The sequence below is a fragment of the Euprymna scolopes genome, chromosome 32, assembly GCF_053919585.1.
Source record: "Euprymna scolopes isolate OS-2025 chromosome 32, ASM5391958v1, whole genome shotgun sequence".
NCBI classification, from domain to species: domain Eukaryota; kingdom Metazoa; phylum Mollusca; class Cephalopoda; order Sepiida; family Sepiolidae; genus Euprymna; species Euprymna scolopes.
The window spans coordinates 72,699,171-72,722,525 of NC_136513.1; the positions used below are offsets into that span (position 1 = coordinate 72,699,171).

At 32.0% G+C, this 23,355-nt stretch overlaps 1 protein-coding gene across 2 annotated transcripts in view; it reads left to right on the forward strand.

The window, feature by feature from the left end:
* The window catches only part of LOC145256436 (dynein regulatory complex subunit 7-like), a 284,758-nt gene that overhangs the window by 90,855 nt on the left and 170,548 nt on the right, over positions 1-23,355 (forward strand). For both annotated transcript variants that reach the window (XM_080115340.1, XM_080115341.1), the window contains exon 5: positions 13,707-13,868. In XM_080115340.1, the coding sequence (XP_079971466.1) occupies positions 13,707-13,868 (162 nt within the window). The remainder of the gene's footprint in view (positions 1-13,706; positions 13,869-23,355) is intronic.

A 23,355-nucleotide genomic window follows, 5' to 3' on the forward strand; every position in this document is an offset into this window, starting at 1 on the left:
CTAGTTATATTATAAACAACACGGTCTATATTTACTATATTTAACCTATTGTTGGAGAGAAGAGAGAAAGATTATGTGTGTGTGTGTGTATAATGCAAGTAGGTTATAGAAGAGTATATCTTTAACATGTTGAAGCATTTCTCTTAACAAATACCCCGGATATCTTAGCACTAAGTGAGACTAACCTACACTCCTCCATTCCCTCTAACCACTTTAACATGCCTGGATATCTCCCACTCTGCCGTAAGGACTCTGACAGACATATGCACGGACTTGGAGTTTACATTCGTAATACCCTTCCCTTGACTAGAGAAACAAACCTAGAAACAGATGATCAAGCCTTTATGTGCTTTAGACTAAACATGCAACACAATATTAGCTATTATTATTTTCTCTACCGCTCTCCCTCGACTCAGGACTGCTCCATAATAAACAAAGTATCTGACAGCATAGACACGGCACTGACCCTCGACACTAGCGCACAAATACATGTGTTTGGTGACTTTAATGTCCACCACAAAAACTGGCTTGGATTCTCTACTCACACAGATGCAGCGGGCAGCACAACCCATAGCTTCGCTATATCTCACTCCCTATCACAAATTGTTACGTTTCCAACCCGTTTTCCTGACCAGGAAGAACAACACGCATCACTTCTAGATCTGTTTTTGACCACAGTTCCCGATGACTGCATAACGAAGGCCCACAGCCCACTCGGGAACGCTGATCATGCAGTGATAATGGTTGAAATCGCCCTAAATTCTAGACCCAAAACTGAAGAGCCAGTGCTCAAAACAACGAGATATTATAATAAGGCTGACTGGGAAGCCATCAGGGAACTAATTAGAGATGCTCCATGGAAAAATATTTTCTCTCTCCCTGCTGAACAATGTGCAAACGAGACCACTGACTGGTTCAAAACTGCAATCGAAGCGCATGTTCCCATGCGGAAATTTTATAGTAAGCCCCACTCTCCCCAATGGTGTACGTCGACTTGTGCAACTGCCATTGCTCAAAAGCAGCATGCATACCATAGGTTTAACCGACATAAGTCCAGTTCAAACAGACTGAAGTATATAGAAGCTAGAAATAACATTAAGAAAGAAATAGCGACAGCTAAGAGAGAATTTACGGAAACCAATAAAAAGCGCATCGAAGCACAAAAACTAGGAACTCGAGACTTCTGGAAAATCTACAACAGTGTAGTAAATAATGGGCAATCAACAATTCCCCCACTAACCAACAATCACGAGGTTGTCTCCTCGGCAACCGACAAGGCTAACATGCTTGCCAGTCGGTTTGCCTCAAACTCCACACTGGACCCTTCCAACCACCCCCTACCTGACTTTCCTATGCGGACAGACGCCACGCTAGACGATCTGAAAACCACCCCTGCTCAGGAGCATGCTATCATAAAAAACCTTGATACCTCAAAAGCATGTGGACCCGATCTTATCCCAGCTGTGCTATTAAAAAAGGGCTCAGCCGAAGTAGCTTCAGTTCTCTCCAAACTCTACAACAAATGCCTTAATGAAGCTTGCTTTCTGGTCTGTTGGAAAACTGCTTCTGTTGTACCAGTATTCAAGAATTCTGGCGAAAGGACAGACCCATCAAATTATCGCCCCATTAGCCTCCTCCCACTTTTTGCCAAAATATTTGAGACCATAATTAACCATGCTCTAGTCCATCATCTTACAGATGCTAAACTACTGACTGACAAACAATATGGATTTAGACAAGCCCGTTCCACAGCAGACATCCTAACTGTGATCTCTGAACGTATATACCATTCACTGGACAATGCGGGGGAGGGCAGAGCGGTAGCTCTAGATATATCTAAGGCTTTTGACGGGGTATGGTATGAGGGTCTCCTCAGTAAAATCAGATCATATGGTATCACTGGTAGAATACTTAACATAATTAAATCCTTCTTAGATAAGAGAAAAATCCAGGTTGTCCTCGACGGTCGTACATCTAAACAATATGATATAAATGCGGGGGTGCCCCAGGGTTCTATCCTTGGACCTCTATTGTTCCTGATATTCATAAATGACCTCCCCGACAACATTGCCTCTGAGATGGGTATATATGCTGATGACACTACACTCTATGGCAGGCACGACAGGAAGATGAATGAACACATTTCTAAAGAAATGGCAGAAACACTAGAGGAAGACCTCCAATCTGTAGTGGAATGGGGACAAAAGTGGTTGGTCGCGTTCAATGCTGCCAAGACTAAACTAGTTTCATTCAATAATTACAAGAAACCCTCTCTACCACCCATAGCAATGGCCAACGACTCTTTATCTGAGAGTCCATCTTTCAAACTCCTTGGCCTAACGTTCACAGGAAACATGAGTTGGAACAATTACATTGAAGGCATTGCCAGGGCCGCTGCAAGAAAGGTGGGCTCTCTCTACCGTGCTAGAAAACTACTAACACCCGAAAGTATCCTGTACCTCTATAAGGCCACCATTCGCCCATGTATGGAGTATTGCTGCCACATCTGGGCTGGTGCATCTGCTACTAGTTTCTCGCTCCTTGACAAGGTTCAAAAGAGAGTCGCAAACCTGATAGGTCCTGAACTGGCATCTAAGCTTCAGCCTCTGTCCCATCGACGAAATGTTGCATCCCTCTGCCTTTTCTACAAGTATTTTAGTGGTGAATGCTCTGACGAACTGCAATCACTTGTGCCCCCACGATGTGTGCACCCTCGACAAACCCGACAGGCTGCTAAATCCCACCCCCACACTGTAGAGATCCCTAGATGTAAAATATCTTTTTACTCCAATAGTTTCTTCCCCAGAACCGCTAGACTCTGGAATTCCATTCCAGGTCCCTGCTTCCCCAACAGTACTGACGTGCAGAAGTTCAAGTGTAACGTGAACCGACACCTTGCTGCCCAAATCCCTACATAGTACCCCAGTAGTTGTTGCCCCTAATAGTAGCCCCCTACACCAAAGTGGCAATTTGCCTTGTTTGGGGTGAAAATGTAATAAAAAAACAAAAACAAAAAAAAAACAAAGCAAAACTTTTAAAGATAGAAAAAGTTCAACACTGCTAAAAGGAGAAATTACATTTATTTAATAAAATATGAAAAATAAAGGTAACACATAACTTTATTATATTGTCAAAACAATAAGGAAAAGTAAAAGAGAAAAAGAAACCGCTTTAGACTATGGCATTTCGAAGGTAAATGCTTCTCATCAGAAGAGAAAGGCCAGAATTATACGATATATTATATATTATTATTTCTAACCCTTTTCATTTTCTGAAGAAAAACAAGACCCGTGCAATCTTAATCGATAGTGACTTTTAAATGTCCAAGTTGGGAGATACGCGTGATCGTGCAATATGAAGATTTGTTGTCTCCGTGAAATGCCACGAGGAGGAAAAAATATTAAAAAACAAAAACAAAAATCTGTGTCTATCCTGATGAAGATGTGATTACGTTGAAAAGTTCAATTTATAAACAAATAAATGTTTGTTTATTTTAAAAAGTATCTGTATTGAATTGGTTTACTAAACTTACATTTTCAATATATATATATATATATATATATATATATATATATATATATATATATATATACATATTGAAAATTTAAAAAATTTTTGGGGGGTACAAAATTTAATTATGGCTAAATACAGACCAATGAACATGATGAAAAAAAAAATAAAAATAAAGGTTAGCTAACCAGGTTTTGTTCCTCGCTGAACAGAGCTAAATCGAGGAAAATACGATAAAAAAAAACAAAATATAGTCAGAGGGAGAAAAAAAAATAAACAAAATAAAACGAAAAACAAGTGGGGGAAAAAATTACATAGAAACTAAATTAAGACCTCAAAGATTTTATTTTGCTTGCAAAGAGAAGGTCTCAAAGACTTAATAAAAGTAGTTTCTAGAATTTTTATATGTAAGGGTGAGTGCGACTTACTCAATATAGTAAACATGTCAGCACTAAAATTTGTGGCACACGCATGGTTATTTATGAGGTACTCGCAAATCGAAGAACCATACGTAGTACTCAGAGCATCTGAAGGTGAAAAATTTGGACAGGAGCCGTTCATTTGAACTGAAGCCAAGTAAGGATCAGAGCATTAGTAGTGAAAAGATAGAAGCTTGGTTTTAGATCCATTAAAGTTAACTAGCCATTTTTTACCCCATTGTATCACACACCTCAAGTCGAAGAAGAGAGAATCAGAATGATTCTGATTTTTGTCAGCCTTTGAACTGTTGGCATAGATAGTAGTATCGCCTACACAGATTTCAATGAATGAAGAATGTGATTTGGAAGATAGTTGAAAATATGGAGGAGAGTTGAGCCCAGGATGGATACCTGAGGCATACCAGCATTAATGCTGTGTTCTTCGAATTTCTGCTCATGAACAACTACTTTAATAAATCTTTTATGATTGTGAAGACGTTTCTAGCTATTCTGTAGCTGGAAATCTTATGAAGTAGACATTTATGCTACACTCTATCAAATGTTTTAGATATGAACTATTGTCCTAGAAACGAAGCCATCATTAATAGATTCACTGATCTTGTGCGATATTACTGTCAGCACATCAGCGGTTGATCTCTCAGAATGGTATCTTTATTGTACGTTATTGATTAATTATAGAAAATTAATCTTGAGGCAAGAGTATTAATAGCTAAACTAAGGATCCACAAACATACATAAATATTGGTGTATAAGGCACCTAAATTTACTTTGAAAGATCACAAAGCAGATTGCAATCTAAACTTCTCTGTTAGGTAAATATGCTCATCTAGATCTGAGTTAGGTAGGATCAGTAAAATATATTAGATAGGATTTTACTCAAATTAAAACATAGACAAAAAATAAAACATCAGTATGAATTTCGGCAAACCAAGTTATCAACTCTTTTTCTTATTTTAACCATAAAAATAATATTAAATTCTTGACTCTTGACACACTCTATCAACCATTTTGCTTAATAAAGCCCTTCAGATATAAACTTTACGAATATTACTTTAACAGAAGTGAAAATAGTCGCCTTAGGTAGAAAATCTATTATGCAGTTTGATGATAAATTTGAACTAGAGGTAATATTCTAATAATTTTAATATTTTAATGGGATCCACAGACTTGGCAAAAGTTACTGATGAAGTGGAAATATTTGTTCTAAATGAAATTCATACACAATTCGCTAATTTAAGAGACGAGGTTTATAGAGATTACACCTTATTTATTAGGTACAGGCAAAAATGGCCAAATAAAGATAGGGGGACATAGTTTTGAAAGCCGAGTTATCATAATTTTTTGTAGGTTTCCGAATACTTTGTGATTGTATTTGAAAGATTAATAACTACAGTTAATTTCCAAAAAGAAAAAATATTTGCACACATGAAAAAAAAAAAAGTTATGAAAAATGTTTTCACGGCGAGCTAACCAATTCAGCTAAATTTTGAAAGTTAAATAAATTCATTGTAAAAATCCTTTGAACGATAAATATTAGTTTTCTGGGTTATTTCCAAGATTATTAGTAAAATAAAGTCCTAAGATATCGAATTAAATAAAAAAAACAACAGAATTCTGCCCTTCACAAAATTACAACAAACGGAAGTTTTGTAAACATTGATTCTATGGAAGCCCCCAATCTGAGACAGTCGAAAGGCTGTCTGAAAGTTACGTCATGTAATTAAAACGAGGGAGGGGGTGCTGGTTTTCTTTTTTTCCCAGACGTGCATCTGTACATTCCTATTCTGGACATTTGTATCATTTTTACTATTTTTTAATTTAATTATTTTCCTATGTTCTTGTTTTTAACTTAAAATCTTTTTTTTTTATTTTTCAAGATTATGTAAAAATTATATTACGCTGAAAGTTTCACATTCATGCAAGCAAGGAAAATTATGCGAAACCTGTAACTTAAAAAAATTAGAAAGATTGTTTTCAATTATAATTGTTTTTGGTTGAAAATATTAAATAAACAATGTTTAATTCAATGATAATATCAGTAGTTCGAGGAATTAATTTTTCTTCGAGTTATATCGAATTCATTAATACACACTTTAGGGCCTTTTTTTTCGTAATGTTCCTGTAAAAGAAAATAATAAATATAGTTTTTAATTGTTATATTTTACGATGCTTTATTTTCATAAAAAAAGCAAAAAATAAATTCATGCATTTTTTTATACTACTGAAAAACCATAAATTTAGTAAAGGTATTTTTTGTTTAACCGAAATGATGCACATCCACTAAGATTTGAATAAAAATAATGAATTCATTATATTCTGTGATCATTATTTGATAAATACTGAAAATTTAATTAAAATTGGTTAATTTTCCTGATTTTTGGTGATTTTTTTAAGTAAAGGGAGGGGGGGGGTCAAAATGTTTATTCATTTTGAGCATCGGCATTCATTTTGCACGTACCTACTATTTACTTTGACAGCATTTAACCGTATATACGATAAGAATAAGAAAACTTTACATGTATTTTTCAAGCGAAGATAACTATAAAATAATTAATTTGTTTGATTTTACATTAAACTACTACCCATTCTGCAAATTTAATTAAACATCGCACTACATACATTACGATCTGAATCATTTCAACTCTATAATACTGTCCATTATCCACAACATTTCTAATAGAATCTCCACACATTCAGTTAATATGTTTTTTTTTTTTTTAACCAAAAATGCCATTTATTACAATTAATTCAGGTTATAAGGATAAAATTAAATTCATAGACGATGTGGAAACACGCATAATATATGATTATGCATTATAAAAGGTATGAATAACAATAATAATCAATAGAAATAAGGCCTAACACTACACCTAGCAAAAATAATTAAAAAAAATCATATACAGTGGAACCCCAGGATACGGTAACCCCGGGATACGGTAACCCCGGGATACGGTTTCTCAGGTTACAATGTAGAATGCAATGTTTTTCCGACCCTGGTTACGGTATTTTGCTCGCCTTATGGTGCTATTTATAACGTTATTTGGTTAAATACATGTGCATTATATATTGTACTGTATTTTGTTACTAATTTTTATGGTCGTATCCCGGGGTCTACTTTACTCAGTAAACGTTCAAACTAAATTATTTTAAGGCAGGATATAATTCCTGGTTTTAAATTAAGAATATTATTATGGGCTCACAGGAAGCTTTTTCACAGGTCATCAAAAATCTCATTGAATACAGCCTGCGGTCTTCCTTGGAAGCTGAGTGATAACAAATCTTCCCAGATTTTCCAGTACTCTCCACCTCTTTCGATAACATTTGCAAATAAATTTGCATTATCGCAACTGATTTCTCGTTGGCAATGGCAATAATCCTCCCCGAGGTCTCAGTTCTCTTCGCACTTATACAGTGGAGGTCTGGTCAGTGCTCACTCATCGGTCTTTCCTTTCTCCTTGACTACTTGGCTATTCAGTCTCACTCTTTTTTTGGTGGGGAGCGGGACAGTGATGTGGTAATGAGGCGATGGGGATGGGGTTAGAGAACTTATAGGTTTGCAGCTGAATTATTATTATTATTATTAAAGAATAAGAATGCCGGATTTGTGGTAAGACCTCAGAGTCAATTGCGCACCTTGCAGCAGGGTGTAATGGATTAGCCCAGATAGAGTACCGCGAAAGTCACGATCGCATGGGACTCCGGATATATTGGGAGGTGTGTAAGAGGGTTGGGTGAAGTGTGCTGGAAAATGGTTTGAAGAGGTGCCTGATGAAGTGAGAACAAGTGAGGATGGAAATTCAGAGGTACGGTGGGACAAAAGTGTCATAACGACCAAGCAATTGGAACATAATCGTCCGGATTTGGTCGTCATTGACAAGGTCTCAAAAAACTGGCAGATTGTAGACTTCTCAGTACCCTGGGACAGGAATGTGAGAGAGAAGGAGAACGAGAAGTGGAGCAATTTGCAGCATTGGTCTTGGAGATAAGGCGTATACATGGGGTTAAAACACAAATAATCCCGATCATAGTAGGTACGCTAGAAGTAGTATCAAGTTGTCTTGAAGGACAATTGAAAAAACTATGAATCCCCAATGTTTTAGGCAGCCTTCAGACTTCTACTATTGTAGGTACCACCAACATCCTTAGGAAAACCCTTGATTTTTGAAGCTCCTGGTTTGGAGTCGGGATTGAGGGAAATCCTCTGGAAATGAATCCCATCCCTTTCCAGGGAGACGTTGATAAACAAAATCAGAATTATTATTATTTTTCATAATAGTTGATGCCGTTACAGAAATTCAAATCTTCCATTGAGTTCTATAAAATAATCTTAAAAAATTCCAGTCTCACATAATAAGTTTTAAAAAATTCCAGTCTCACATAATAAGTTTTAAAAAATTCCAGTCTCACATAATAAGTTTTAAAAAATTCCAGTCTCACATAATAAGTTTTAAAAAATTCCAGTCTCACATAATAAGTTTTAAAAAATTTCAGTCTCACATAATAAGTTTTAAAAAATTCCAGTCTCACATAATAAGTTTTAAAAAATTTCAGTCTCACATAATAAGTTTTAAAAAATTCCAGTCTCACATAATAAGTTTTAAAAAATACAATAAAGATTTCCTATTTAATTATTCTCAATCTAAACCAAAATATAATTATATCCAATAATACAAAAAAGAGATCTCCAAATAAATTAAATTCTAAGCCAACAACACATAATAACTGTAACTATATAAATAAGAGTTATGTAATTTACAGGTGTATAATTGAATCTAATATAAAATAATAGCAATAAAAAACAGTAATAACAATATAAATGCCGATAGAAAAATAGTAATATTAATTGCAGTAATTAGTAATTATATTAATGTTAATACTGAGAATCCTAATAAATATACAAATATAAATAAAAAATACATATTCTCTTATATATGCTCCACTTCTAATCTGATTAAAAATCGAATATCCATGCATCGTAATGCTTTTAATAATGAAAGCATACTAAGAGAACATTAAATAAATACGTTCAGAAATTATAATGTAGAAACATCTTATATTTCATAGAATTTTTTAATTAATGTTTAATTAAGAAAGATATCATTTCACTCTGTCTCCAGTTTTTGTAATGGCTTCAACTATCATAAAATTTAATAATAATAATAATAATAATAATAATAATAATAATAATAATAATAATAATAATAATAATAATAATAATAATTTAAAACCGCAGATTATTTTATACTGCTCTTAAATGACTTTAAATAATTCAATGCACAAATATTAACGAGACGTTTTAAATGATAAAAAAAACAAGGACAAACATTCGAATGAGTTTTTTCATAGGTTTCCTTGTTTGTCATCAAACGAAATTTCCATTGAACTTTTCATAAGGCCTCCACACACACACTAGCTAGAATGAACAGGCTCACACAATAGATTTGCTGGTAGCGAGATACAAATCAATAAACAACTACTAATAGTTATTTTGACAAATAATAAAAATGAAAAAAATGATAACATTTGAATGCATTTATTCTGTGTTTTGTTGACCATAAATCTACAACAACAACAAAAAAATAAACAACAACAACAACAACAAAAATAACAACAATCACAACAACAATAACAACAACAACAATAAAAATAACAATAACAACACCGATAACACGAACAACAACAATAACAACAACAACAACAACAACAACAACAACAAAAACAACAACAACAACAACAACAACAACAACAAAAAAAAAATAACAACAATAATAACAACAACAACAATAAAAATAACAACAATAACAACAACAACAATAAAAATAACAACAACAACAACAAAAATAACAACAATAACAACAATAACAACAATAAAAATAACAACAACAACAACAACAAAAATAACAACAATAACAACAACAACAACAAGAACAACAACAACAACAATAAAAATAACAACAATAACAACAACAATAAAAATAACAACAATAACAACAACAACAACAACAACAATAAAAATAACAACAACAACAACAAAACAAACGATGTTAGTCTCTCACTACTCTATTGTCATTTCCAATCTTTGGTTCCTCCTTGTACGACATTCACAGCAAGAACATGTCTTTTTATCACAACAGAAAAAGACTTTTCATTCTCCCACCTCATGAGATTTCCATGGACAGAACTTGTTTGCAAAGATTTCTTGTAGAACACATTACCACAGGAGTGCCTCCATGCTGATTACAACCTAATCGTCTTCAAATATAATGTCAACAAATTCTTGTGATAAACTAACGAAATATAGTTCATACCTTTTATCAATATTAGTACTTTCATAGTTCTCCCCCTCTTTCAGGTGAGAATTCATCTCTTTTCTCAGCATAATACCAATGTTTATTATTGCGGTTACTTATTCTTTTCTTTTCTTTATATATACTATTGAGCCATAACTAATGAAAGCCAAGAGCAACTCGAGGATAAGGTTTAATGAGAAGTAATACTTCTCATTAAACCTTATCCTCGAGTTGCTCTTGGCTTTCATTAGTTATAACTCAATAGTATATATAAAAAAAGAAAAGGATAAGTAACCGCAATAATAAACATTGGTGTTATGCTGAGAAAAGAGACGAATGCGTGTCTTCAAATATATTGGCTTAACGGGCAACAAAAACCGCAACAATCATTGATAAAGTTACTGATTGCAGTAATAATGTAACTATATAAATAATAGTCATGTCCTCTAGATAATAGCTGTATACAGTGATGTAATTTACAGTTGTATAATTGCATGTGATATAAAATAATAGTAATAAAAAACAGTAATAACAATATAAATGATGATAGAAAAATAGTAATATGAATTGCAGTACAGTGTGGCTCAAATAGCACAATACCATTAACATCTTTTTGTGACTGCAAGATCAGCGATCGTTTAAAGTGAAAGATATGTGGTGGCTGAATCGAAAATGATTCCAACAAAAAACACTAAAAATCAGATGGCTCTGATTAGTTACCTTTTTTTTTAAATTTTGATTCGTTTTCTTCATTCCTTCCAAAACTTAGTGAGTTTTCATATGGACGTGTGAACTGAAAATCGTTTCAAGTTCTAAAAGTAACACGTGCATGTGAAAATAGTAAGTTGACGTGAAGTTAATGATTCCTATAAAACAAAGAGCCAAAATCTAGAGGCAGAAAATTCTTAAGCCGCCAGAAAGACACCAGAACGTATGCTATTTACTTCCTCTTTGTAAGTACTAACAAGAACAAGGTAAAGCGGCACACACATACACAATGACACGCTGCCAAATACTCACATACATGTATTACTTACACATATTAATCACACTATGAATATTTTGACTTGTGACTGCTAACACAACTTTCAAATACAAATGCGCACTATGAATATTTGCTGATATGAACATAATTTTTATATTCTTATCTGTTGTATAACAATGTTTTGTTATAAAGTTTCTTTTTCACAATTCTCAGTAACAAAACTCTGTTTATATTTTAGGTTGCACTTGCTACCTGGTGACCCTTTCTATTTTTTTAATGTTTCATTTATTTCCATTTTATATTCAGGCCCACTTCATTTTATGCCTTTGCTAAAACATATGTTTTACCCAATTTGCATTAATGTTGGTATATAGATGGAGTTGTTATCATCGTCCAAATGGGCGTCTACCAAAGCCAGGGACAATGCCATAGATCTACTGGATTGTTGTGACACCTGTTACTTTGTACATCTCTAAATGATAACTAGGGTTGTGACAGCAGCATATTCTTTTCATTGTTTTGACTCTTGAGTATATATTCGTTAATATCTTATATGTTTTTGGTTCGCCGATTTATTGGAAAGGGACATATGTTTTCAGTGGCATCTGTGCGTCCATGCGTTCATGTGGCCGTTAGTCCGGACGATTGCCAGATAACCGTCCATTAGTTTTTCCTGAAATTTTTATACAAATTGTATTTTATTAAATAGATGTGCACAGTAAAAAAAAAAAAAAAAAAATTTTTTTTGCGAAAATTCTTGTTGTGAGCACACTGTTCTCAATATAAATCCAATATGAGTGACTCAAGCAAAATTCTGGTTCTCGTCTAAAACGCCCCTTTTGTGGCCCTGTTTTCAGATTTCGCAACAGAAAATTGTTATATAGATGTGGTTCTCGTTGATTGACTGTGTCTTACTGTGCCGGATATATATTTGAGAGTCAAAAGAATATTCTGTTGTCACAACCCTAATAATTACTAACAATGAGGAAGGCAGAGCAAAGATTCGTCACTATGGAAACCAAAGTACTTTATTCATCATGAGATTTACACTGCTTGACCAAATCCATAATAATGACGTCCAAAGGTGCGACAGCGTCACGCTGATTAAGGGCAAGATGAGGAAATGGTGAATACAATGGTTTAAACATTCGCTGAAGGCTGACAAACACACCGTCATGAAAGAAATATGCTTTATAATACAGGGTGGAACTATAAAATTATTGGTCTAGAAAAAACGACATGATTCCATTTCCGTTTGATGAAAACCGATTTTCTTTTTTTGTTGCAGACCATCTACTAGTTAGCCAGTTGCGTACAAATCCCAAGAATGATGAGGAGCCTTCTATCATGTCTGAAAGTTACGCAATGTTCACCAAGCGAGATTGGAGATGTGCTGCTGTACAACTTATGATCTTTCCCGATCCAAGTATTGACAACAGGTCCATTGCCAGCACCCTCAAAATGCATCACTGGGTTGCCACGAATAACAAGGACGTGCCCAGGATGATGAAAACAAAGTTTCCGGCTATGGTTATTGTCTTTGATGTGGTTTTAAATAAAGACCACATCATGCCACCTCACATCTTCGAAGTCTGTTTGAAAGTCAACATCAAAATGTACCTGGATGTGCTGAAGAGTGTGGTGGTACTCTAGTGCAATCAGGTGACCGCTGGCAAACCCTGAGTGTGGCAGCAGGACTTGGCGCTGGCCCACAAGTCCAAAAAGACCCAGGTTTGGCTTCAGAAGGAGTGCTACGACTTTGTACCCTTCTCTTACTGCCCCCCTCGTCCCCTAACTTGAACTTGCTGGACGACTTTGTTTGGTCATACGTCGAGAAAATCACCAACATGACCTCCCGCAACACAAATAACAGGGAAGTGCCTGATCGCCGCCATCCGCCAAAGTATTCACCGAGCTCTTGCCGGTGCTTGTGGAAAAGGCATACTCCCAGTTATGGACCCGTATCGAGGCAGTGATAGAGGCTGAAGGCGGCTACATTGATTAGATATCAGCTCTACTACATAATCAAGTTACCCGAATTGATTTTTTTTCAATAAAAACTTTAAAATAAAGCTGTAATGTTGTTTTCTTTATGGCGACAATTTTATCGTTCCACCCTGGAAAATGACTGGAAGAAAAGTTGATGATCAGATAGACTAGACTGTCGCCTTGCACAATGATCTCTGTAAAACCAGACTTTACCCAAACCAAGCATGTGATCGTGCCAAGTGAGACAAAAATGCACTATTAAGGATTATTGTTCGGGATTAATGTATAAGAAAAAGAAACATATGCTGAAAAATCATGCAATACGATGTTGAATCATCTTATAACAGACAAATATAAAAATGACCCCAGTCATGAAGGGTTGTTCCTTTCTTTAGTTGAGAACTGGGTAAATAGATGATGTATTTTGTATGTATTTTGTATGTATAGATTTTGCCTACTTAAGACTCAGTTTGTATTGGTGTTTTTTGTCAGGTTCACCAAGTAGAAAAGGTAAAGAACATCAAGAAATATACAGTAAAGCCGCCCAAAGATCTGACCAGCAAGTTTGAAAAAAAACAACTTTCTCGGAAGAAGATGGAAGAGGAGGAAGCCTTAAGGAAACAATGCTTAGCTGAAGAAGAAGCTGAACTTGCAGTAAGTATTCCTTTTCAATATGTTTCTCTCTCTCTATCTCTCTCTCTCTCCTCTCTCTCTCTCTCTCTCTCTCTGTCTATATATATATATATATATGAAATATGAAAAATAGAATACGTATTAAATACACATATCCGGCTTCATAAAAAAAAAAACCCGCAGTTAACATCACGTGGACTATTTATCGAACATTCTTTTCCACTCGACATCATGGCAAAGAAAAAGAAGAAAAAAAAAATCAAAAGATTAACAAAGGAGTATTACTCCAAAATATATTTCTTAAAAAATAAACACTCGTTTATTTTTTAAAAATTTCGCATAGCAGTTTTGGCTTTTAGCGTATTTAATACATATTTTATTTTTCATATTTCACTCAGGGCTTCAACTATTTTATGGTGAGCTTTCAATAGGAAAGAGTCCGCAGCATAAAACTAGGAAACGGTTTTAGGATGTATTAAGGCAAGTTGCTAGAGATACAAACGACTGGGAAATTCAAACTGCAGATTGAAATAAATTGAAAAATATAATCACAGAATGATATAGAAAATTTGAGGGAAAGCGTATTAAGCATGCAATATTGAAGCGTGCCCTTAGAAAGCAGGTTGAATCTGCAATTCATGACGATTTGCTACAAGAACTCAAATGCACAATCTATGATTTATTCTGTCTAAAGTTGGTTTAGTAAACCATGTGAGGTCTCACAATGTCAGACATGACCAAAAACTGTATAAGACTATGCTGCTTCCCAATCCACACAAGTATTGCTGTAATATCTCTGGTTTCGTCTCTAATTCAGCAAGCGTTGTTACAAGAATAAAGTCCCACCACAAACAACACCAAATACTGACAAGTTCCTCTGACAACTCTGTGGACGATTTTGCAAGATTGTAGATGGTTTGAAGAGTCATCTACATGCGCATGGACGCTCTACATCAATATGAAGTAGCAATCATATATATATATATATATATATATATATATATATATATATATATATATATATATTAGTGATGGGACGATTCCAATATTTTTCCTGATTCTGATACAATTACCGATTCAGATTCTTTACAAATCTCTAAATATTTAACTACAGAGTTATTATTTTCCCCGATTTCTGTAAAAAAAAACATGTGTTAAATATGCAGATATTTTCGTAAACGTAAAATTATATTGGTGGAGGATGATCTATCGATTTTAGCTTTACTGGTATTTTAAAATCAATAAATATTTAGGCATCTCAATTGTGAAGAGGTGGGATTTTGTCGGGTTTGTCGGGGGTATTTACGTCGAGGGGGTACAAGTGCTTGCAGTTCGTCAGAGTATTCACTGTTAAAGTACCTGTAGAACAGGCAGAGGAATGCTACATTTCGTCGATGGGACAGAGGCTGAAGCTTAGATGACAGTTTAGGACCTATCAGGTTGGCGACTGTCTTTTGAATCTTGTCTAGGAGTGAGAGACTAGTAGCAGATGCACCAACCCAAATATGACAACAATACTCCATACATGAGCGAATGGTGGCCTTATAGAGGTACAGGATACTTTCGGGCGTTAGTAGTTTTCTAGCATGGTAGAGAGAACCTACCTTTCTCGCAGCGGTCCTTGCAATGCTCTCAATGCAATTGTTCCAACCCATGTTTCCTGTGAACGTTAGGCCGAGGAGTTTAAAAGATGTACTTTCAGATAAAGGGTTTTTGGCCATTGCTATTGGTGGTAGAGAAGGTTTTTTGTAATTATTAAAGGAAACAAGTTTAGTCTTGGCAGCATTGAATGTGACCATCCATTTTTGCCCCATTCCACTACAGACTGGAGGTCATCCTCTAGTGTTTCTGCCATTTCTTTAGATATGTGTTCATCTGTTTTCCTGTCGTGTCTGTTATAGAGCATGGTGTCATCAGCATATATACCCATCTCACAGACAATTTTGTCTGGGAGGTCATTTATGAATATTAGGAATAATAGAGGTCCAAGGATAGACCCCTGAGGTACTCCACCATTTATATCATATTGTTTGGATGTACGACCATCGAGGACAATCTGGATTTTTCTCTTATCTAAGGATTTAATTATGTTAAGTATTCTTACAGTGATACCATATGATCTGATTTTCCTGAGAAGACCTTTATGTCATACCTTGTCAAAAGCCTTAGATATATCTAGAGCTACCGCTCTATCCTCCCCCACTTTCTCCAATGAATGGTATATATGTTCAGAGATTACAGTTAGGATGTCTGCTGTCGAACAGGCTTGCCTAAATCCATATTGTTGGTCGGTCAGAAGTTTGGCATCTGTTAGGTGATGGACTAGAGCTTGGTTAATTATGGACTCAAATATTTTGGCGAAGAGTGGGAGGAGGCTAATAGGGCGGTAATTTACTGGGTAAGTTCTTTTGCCAGAATTCTTAAAAACTGGTACCACAGAAGCAGTTTTCCAGCAGGCAGGAAAGCAAGATTCATTAAGGCATTTGTTGTAAAGTTTGGAGAGAACTGAAGCTACTTCGGCAGAGCACTTTTTTAATAGCACAGCCGAGATGAGATCAGGTCCACATGCTTTTGAAGTGTCAAGATTTTTTATGATAGCATGCACCTGAGAAGGCGTGATTTTCAGATCATCTAGTCTGGCGGCTGTTCGCAAAGGAAATTCAGGGAACAGTGGTTAGCAGGGTCCAGTGTGGAGTTAGAGGCAAACCGACTGGCAAGCATGTTAGCCTTCTCGGTTGCTGACCAAACAACCTTATGATTATTGGATATTGGCGGAATTGTTGATTGCCCATTATTTATTACACTGTTGTAGATTTTCCAGATGTCATGGTTTCCTAATTTCTGTGCTTCAATGCGGGTTTTGGTGGTTTCAGTAAATTCTCTCTTAGCTGTCGCTATTTCTTACAGTTACTTCTGGCTTCAATATACTTCTGTCTGTTTGAACTGGACTTATGTCGGTTAAATCTGCAGTACACATACTGCCTTTGCGCGATGGTAGCTGCACAAGTAGAAGTAAACCATTGGGGAGAGTGGGGCTTGCTATAAAATTTCCGCGTGGCATATTACATTATAATATAAACTGCCTAAAAAAATAGGCGAAAATAGTTAAAATTCAATACATGCAAAATTCTATGCATATTAAATAAATTATATCTGTAAATATATTATAACTCCTAATTTTTTCGTTGGCATTGTTGATGCAATATGTTCACTGTAAGTAAGTAAATAAACCTTTTCTTTATCACTAAAAGAATAACAAAAATTCTTTATCGCTAAAAGAATAACAAAAACAAAAATTAATGTATACAGATTTATGAGCGATAAAAATATCCAGTGATTCTTGCGATATTCGGTAATCTAATCAGGAAGTGTGCTGAGTTACAGTAACTGTGATATCAGTTTTGAATCTTGTCATAGCCCCGCTGAAGAGCTATGAAGACAGTGAAACGCATGTGCATTCATGGATAATTATTTGGAGAAAAAAAAAATATATAAACATATAATACAGAAATGTATATTGGTTGAGTGGGACTCCGCTCAACTTGAAGGACAAAGTAAGGTTACGACCCACTCTCACTGTGTCTCAGGTCCAGACTACTCCATAGCAGAAACTGGTTACCAATAGTGACATCAGGAATAGTCTATTGTCAGAATCATTATAGTAAAGGTGAGTTAATCAACAAATCAAAGCCCTACATATTTTTATTGCACAAAATATAAGCTAAAACATTTCTTAATTTTGCGATTGAGATAAGTTTGAAAAAAAAAAATCATTTTAATTGTTGTAATTAATCGTAAATGCAATGTTCAAACATTTGTACGCAATTAAGAGATTATACCATTCTGAATTTTGGAACACGGCTGCAAAGTTTAAGAGTGAGCAATGTAGACTATATTTAGTTCAATTTAGTTTCATGCCAAAGGCTCCAAATGTAAATCTGAGTTAAAACAGTTGCGTTATTTCCTCTTGCCTATAGATGAAGAAAATCTGTTTTGAGTTATCTCCTCTTTGCTGTTGCTAATCTCTGAGTTATCTTCTCTGGTCTGAGATTTGCTTGGTTGTTGTTATTTTGGAAGTGGGTTTTGAGGACAGAGTACATAACACCAGGTTTGAGTTGAAATCCTTTGTGAAAACTCAGATATCTCTGATATTTTAACAATATTTGCCAAATATCAGATATTTTGGAGTATTTTAACAATATTTGCCAAATATCAGATATTTTGGAGTATTTTAACAATATTTGCCAAATATCAGATATTTTAGAGTATTTTAACAATATTTGCCAAATATCAGATATTTTGGAGTATTTTAACAATATTTGCCAAATATCAGATATTTACGAGTATTTTAACAATATTTGCCAAATATCAGATATTTTGGAGTATTTTAACAATATTTGCCAAATATCAGATATTTTGGAGTATTTTAACAATATTTGCCAAATATCAGATATTTTGGAGTATTTTAACAATATTTGCCAAATATCAGATATTTTGGAGTATTTAACAATATTTGCCAAATATCAGATATTTTGGAGTATTTTAACAATATTTGCCAAATATCAGATATTTTGGAGTATTTTAACAATATTTGCCAAATATCAGATATTTTAGAGTATTTTAACAATATTTGCCAAATATCAGATATTTTGGAGTATTTTAATAATATTTGCCAAATATCAGATATTTTGGAGTATTTTAACAATATTTGCCAAATATCAGATATTTTAGAGTATTTTAACAATATTTGCCAAATATTAGATATTTTGGAGTATTTTAACAATATTTGCCAAATATCAGATATTTTGGAGTATTTTAACAATATTTGCCAAATATCAGATATTTTAGAGTATTTTAACAATATTTGCCAAATATCAGATATTTTGGAGTATTTTAATAATATTTGCCAAATATCAGATATTTTGGAGTATTTTAACAATATTTGCCAAATATCAGATATTTTAGAGTATTTTAACAATATTTGCCAAATATTAGATATTTTGGAGTATTTTAACAATATTTGCCAAATATCAGATATTTTGGAGTATTTTAACAATATTTGCCAAATATCAGATATTTTAGAGTATTTTAACAATATTTGCCAAATATCAGATATTTTGGAGTATTTTAATAATATTTGCCAAATATCAGATATTTTGGAGTATTTTAACAATATTTGCCAAATATCAGATATTTTAGAGTATTTTAACAATATTTGCCAAATATCAGATATTTTGGAGTATTTAACAATATTTGCCAAATATCAGATATTTTGGAGTATTTTAACAATATTTGCCAAATATCAGATATTTTAGAGTATTTTAACAATATTTGCCAAATATCAGATATTTTGGAGTATTTTAATAATATTTGCCAAATATCAGATATTTTGGAGTATTTTAACAATATTTGCCAAATATCAGATATTTTAGAGTATTTTAACAATATTTGCCAAATATCAGATATTTTGGAGTATTTTAACAATATTTGCCAAATATCAGATATTTTGGAGTATTTTAACAATATTTGCCAAATATCAGATATTTTAGAGTATTTTAACAATATTTGCCAAATATCAGATATTTTGGAGTATTTTAATAATATTTGCCAAATATCAGATATTTTGGAGTATTTTAACAATATTTGCCAAATATCAGATATTTTAGAGTATTTTAACAATATTTGCCAAATATTAGATATTTTGGAGTATTTTAACAATATTTGCCAAATATCAGATATTTTGGAGTATTTTAACAATATTTGCCAAATATCAGATATTTTAGAGTATTTTAACAATATTTGCCAAATATCAGATATTTTGGAGTATTTTAATAATATTTGCCAAATATCAGATATTTTGGAGTATTTTAACAATATTTGCCAAATATCAGATATTTTAGAGTATTTTAACAATATTTGCCAAATATCAGATATTTTGGAGTATTTTAATAATATTTGCCAAATATCAGATATTTTGGAATATTTTAACAATATTTGCCAAATATCAGATATTTTGGAGTATTTTAACAATATTTGCCAAATATCAGATATTTTGGAATATTTAAACAATATTTGCCAAATATCAGATATTTTAGAGTATTTTAACAATATTTGCCAAATATCAGATATTTACGAGTATTTTAACAATATTTGCCAAATATCAGATATTTTGGAGTATTTTAACAATATTTGCCAAATATCAGATATTTTGGAGTATTTTAACAATATTTGCCAAATATCAGATATTTTAGAGTATTTTAACAATATTTGCCAAATATCAGATATTTTGGAGTATTTTAATAATATTTGCCAAATATCAGATATTTTGGAGTATTTTAACAATATTTGCCAAATATCAGATATTTTGGAGTATTTTAATAATATTTGCCAAATATCAGATATTTTGGAGTATTTTAACAATATTTGCCAAATATCAGATATTTTGGAGTATTTTAACAATATTTGCCAAATATCAGATATTTTAGAGTATTTTAACAATATTTGCCAAATATCAGATATTTTAGAGTATTTTAACAATATTTGCCAAATATCAGATATTTTGGAGTATTTTAACAATATTTGCCAAATATCAGATATTTTGGAGTATTTTAACAATATTTGCCAAATATCAGATATTTTGGAGTATTTTAACAATATTTGCCAAATATCAAATATTTTAGAGTATTTTAACAATATTTGCCAAATATCAGATATTTTGGAGTATTTTAATAATATTTGCCAAAAATCAGATATTTTGGAATATTTTAACAATATTTGCCAAATATCAGATATTTTGGAGTATTTTAACAATATTTGCCAAATATCAGATATTTTGGAGTATTTTAACAATATTTGCCAAATATCAGATATTTTAGAGTATTTTAACAATATTTGCCAAATATCAGATATTTTGGAGTATTTTAATAATATTTGCCAAAAATCAGATATTTTGGAATATTTTAACAATATTTGCCAAATATCAGATATTTTGGAGTATTTTAACAATATTTGCCAAATATCAGATATTTTGGAGTATTTTAACAATATTTGCCAAATATCAGATATTTTGGAGTATTTAACAATATTTGCCAAATATCAGATATTTTGGAGTATTTTAACAATATTTGCCAAATATCAGATATTTTAGAGTATTTTAACAATATTTGCCAAATATCAGATATTTTGGAGTATTTTAATAATATTTGCCAAATATCAGATATTTTGGAGTATTTTAACAATATTTGCCAAATATCAGATATTTTAAAGTATTTTAACAATATTTGCCAAATATCAGATATTTTGGAGTATTTTAACAATATTTGCCAAATATCAGATATTTTAGAGTATTTTAACAATATTTGCCAAATATCAGATATTTTGGAGTATTTTAACAATATTTGCCAAATATCAGATATTTTGGAGTATTTTAACAATATTTGCCAAATATCAGATATTTTGGAGTATTTTAACAATATTTGCCAAATATCAAATATTTTAGAGTATTTTAACAATATTTGCCAAATATCAGATATTTTGGAGTATTTTAATAATATTTGCCAAAAATCAGATATTTTGGAATATTTTAACAATATTTGCCAAATATCAGATATTTTGGAGTATTTTAACAATATTTGCCAAATATCAGATATTTTGGAGTATTTTAACAATATTTGCCAAATATCAGATATTTTGGAGTATTTAACAATATTTGCCAAATATCAGATATTTTGGAGTATTTTAACAATATTTGCCAAATATCAGATATTTTGGAGTATTTTAATAATATTTGCCAAATATCAGATATTTTGGAGTATTTTAACAATATTTGCCAAATATCAGATATTTTAGAGTATTTTAACAATATTTGCCAAATATTAGATATTTTGGAGTATTTTAACAATATTTGCCAAATATCAGATATTTTGGAGTATTTTAACAATATTTGCCAAATATCAGATATTTTAGAGTATTTTAACAATATTTGCCAAATATCAGATATTTTGGAGTATTTTAATAATATTTGCCAAATATCAGATATTTTGGAGTATTTTAACAATATTTGCCAAATATCAGATATTTTAGAGTATTTTAACAATATTTGCCAAATATTAGATATTTTGGAGTATTTTAACAATATTTGCCAAATATCAGATATTTTGGAGTATTTTAACAATATTTGCCAAATATCAGATATTTTAGAGTATTTTAACAATATTTGCCAAATATCAGATATTTTGGAGTATTTTAATAATATTTGCCAAATATCAGATATTTTGGAGTATTTTAACAATATTTGCCAAATATCAGATATTTTAGAGTATTTTAACAATATTTGCCAAATATCAGATATTTTGGAGTATTTTAATAATATTTGCCAAATATCAGATATTTTGGAATATTTTAACAATATTTGCCAAATATCAGATATTTTGGAGTATTTTAACAATATTTGCCAAATATCAGATATTTTGGAATATTTTAACAATATTTGCCAAATATCAGATATTTTAGAGTATTTTAACAATATTTGCCAAATATCAGATATTTACGAGTATTTTAACAATATTTGCCAAATATCAGATATTTTGGAGTATTTTAACAATATTTGCCAAATATCAGATATTTTGGAGTATTTTAACAATATTTGCCAAATATCAGATATTTTAGAGTATTTTAACAATATTTGCCAAATATCAGATATTTTGGAGTATTTTAATAATATTTGCCAAATATCAGATATTTTGGAGTATTTTAACAATATTTGCCAAATATCAGATATTTTGGAGTATTTTAATAATATTTGCCAAATATCAGATATTTTGGAGTATTTTAACAATATTTGCCAAATATCAGATATTTTGGAGTATTTTAACAATATTTGCCAAATATCAGATATTTTAGAGTATTTTAACAATATTTGCCAAATATCAGATATTTTAGAGTATTTTAACAATATTTGCCAAATATCAGATATTTTGGAGTATTTTAACAATATTTGCCAAATATCAGATATTTTGGAGTATTTTAACAATATTTGCCAAATATCAGATATTTTGGAGTATTTTAACAATATTTGCCAAATATCAAATATTTTAGAGTATTTTAACAATATTTGCCAAATATCAGATATTTTGGAGTATTTTAATAATATTTGCCAAAAATCAGATATTTTGGAATATTTTAACAATATTTGCCAAATATCAGATATTTTGGAGTATTTTAACAATATTTGCCAAATATCAGATATTTTGGAGTATTTTAACAATATTTGCCAAATATCAGATATTTTAGAGTATTTTAACAATATTTGCCAAATATCAGATATTTTGGAGTATTTTAATAATATTTGCCAAAAATCAGATATTTTGGAATATTTTAACAATATTTGCCAAATATCAGATATTTTGGAGTATTTTAACAATATTTGCCAAATATCAGATATTTTGGAGTATTTTAACAATATTTGCCAAATATCAGATATTTTGGAGTATTTAACAATATTTGCCAA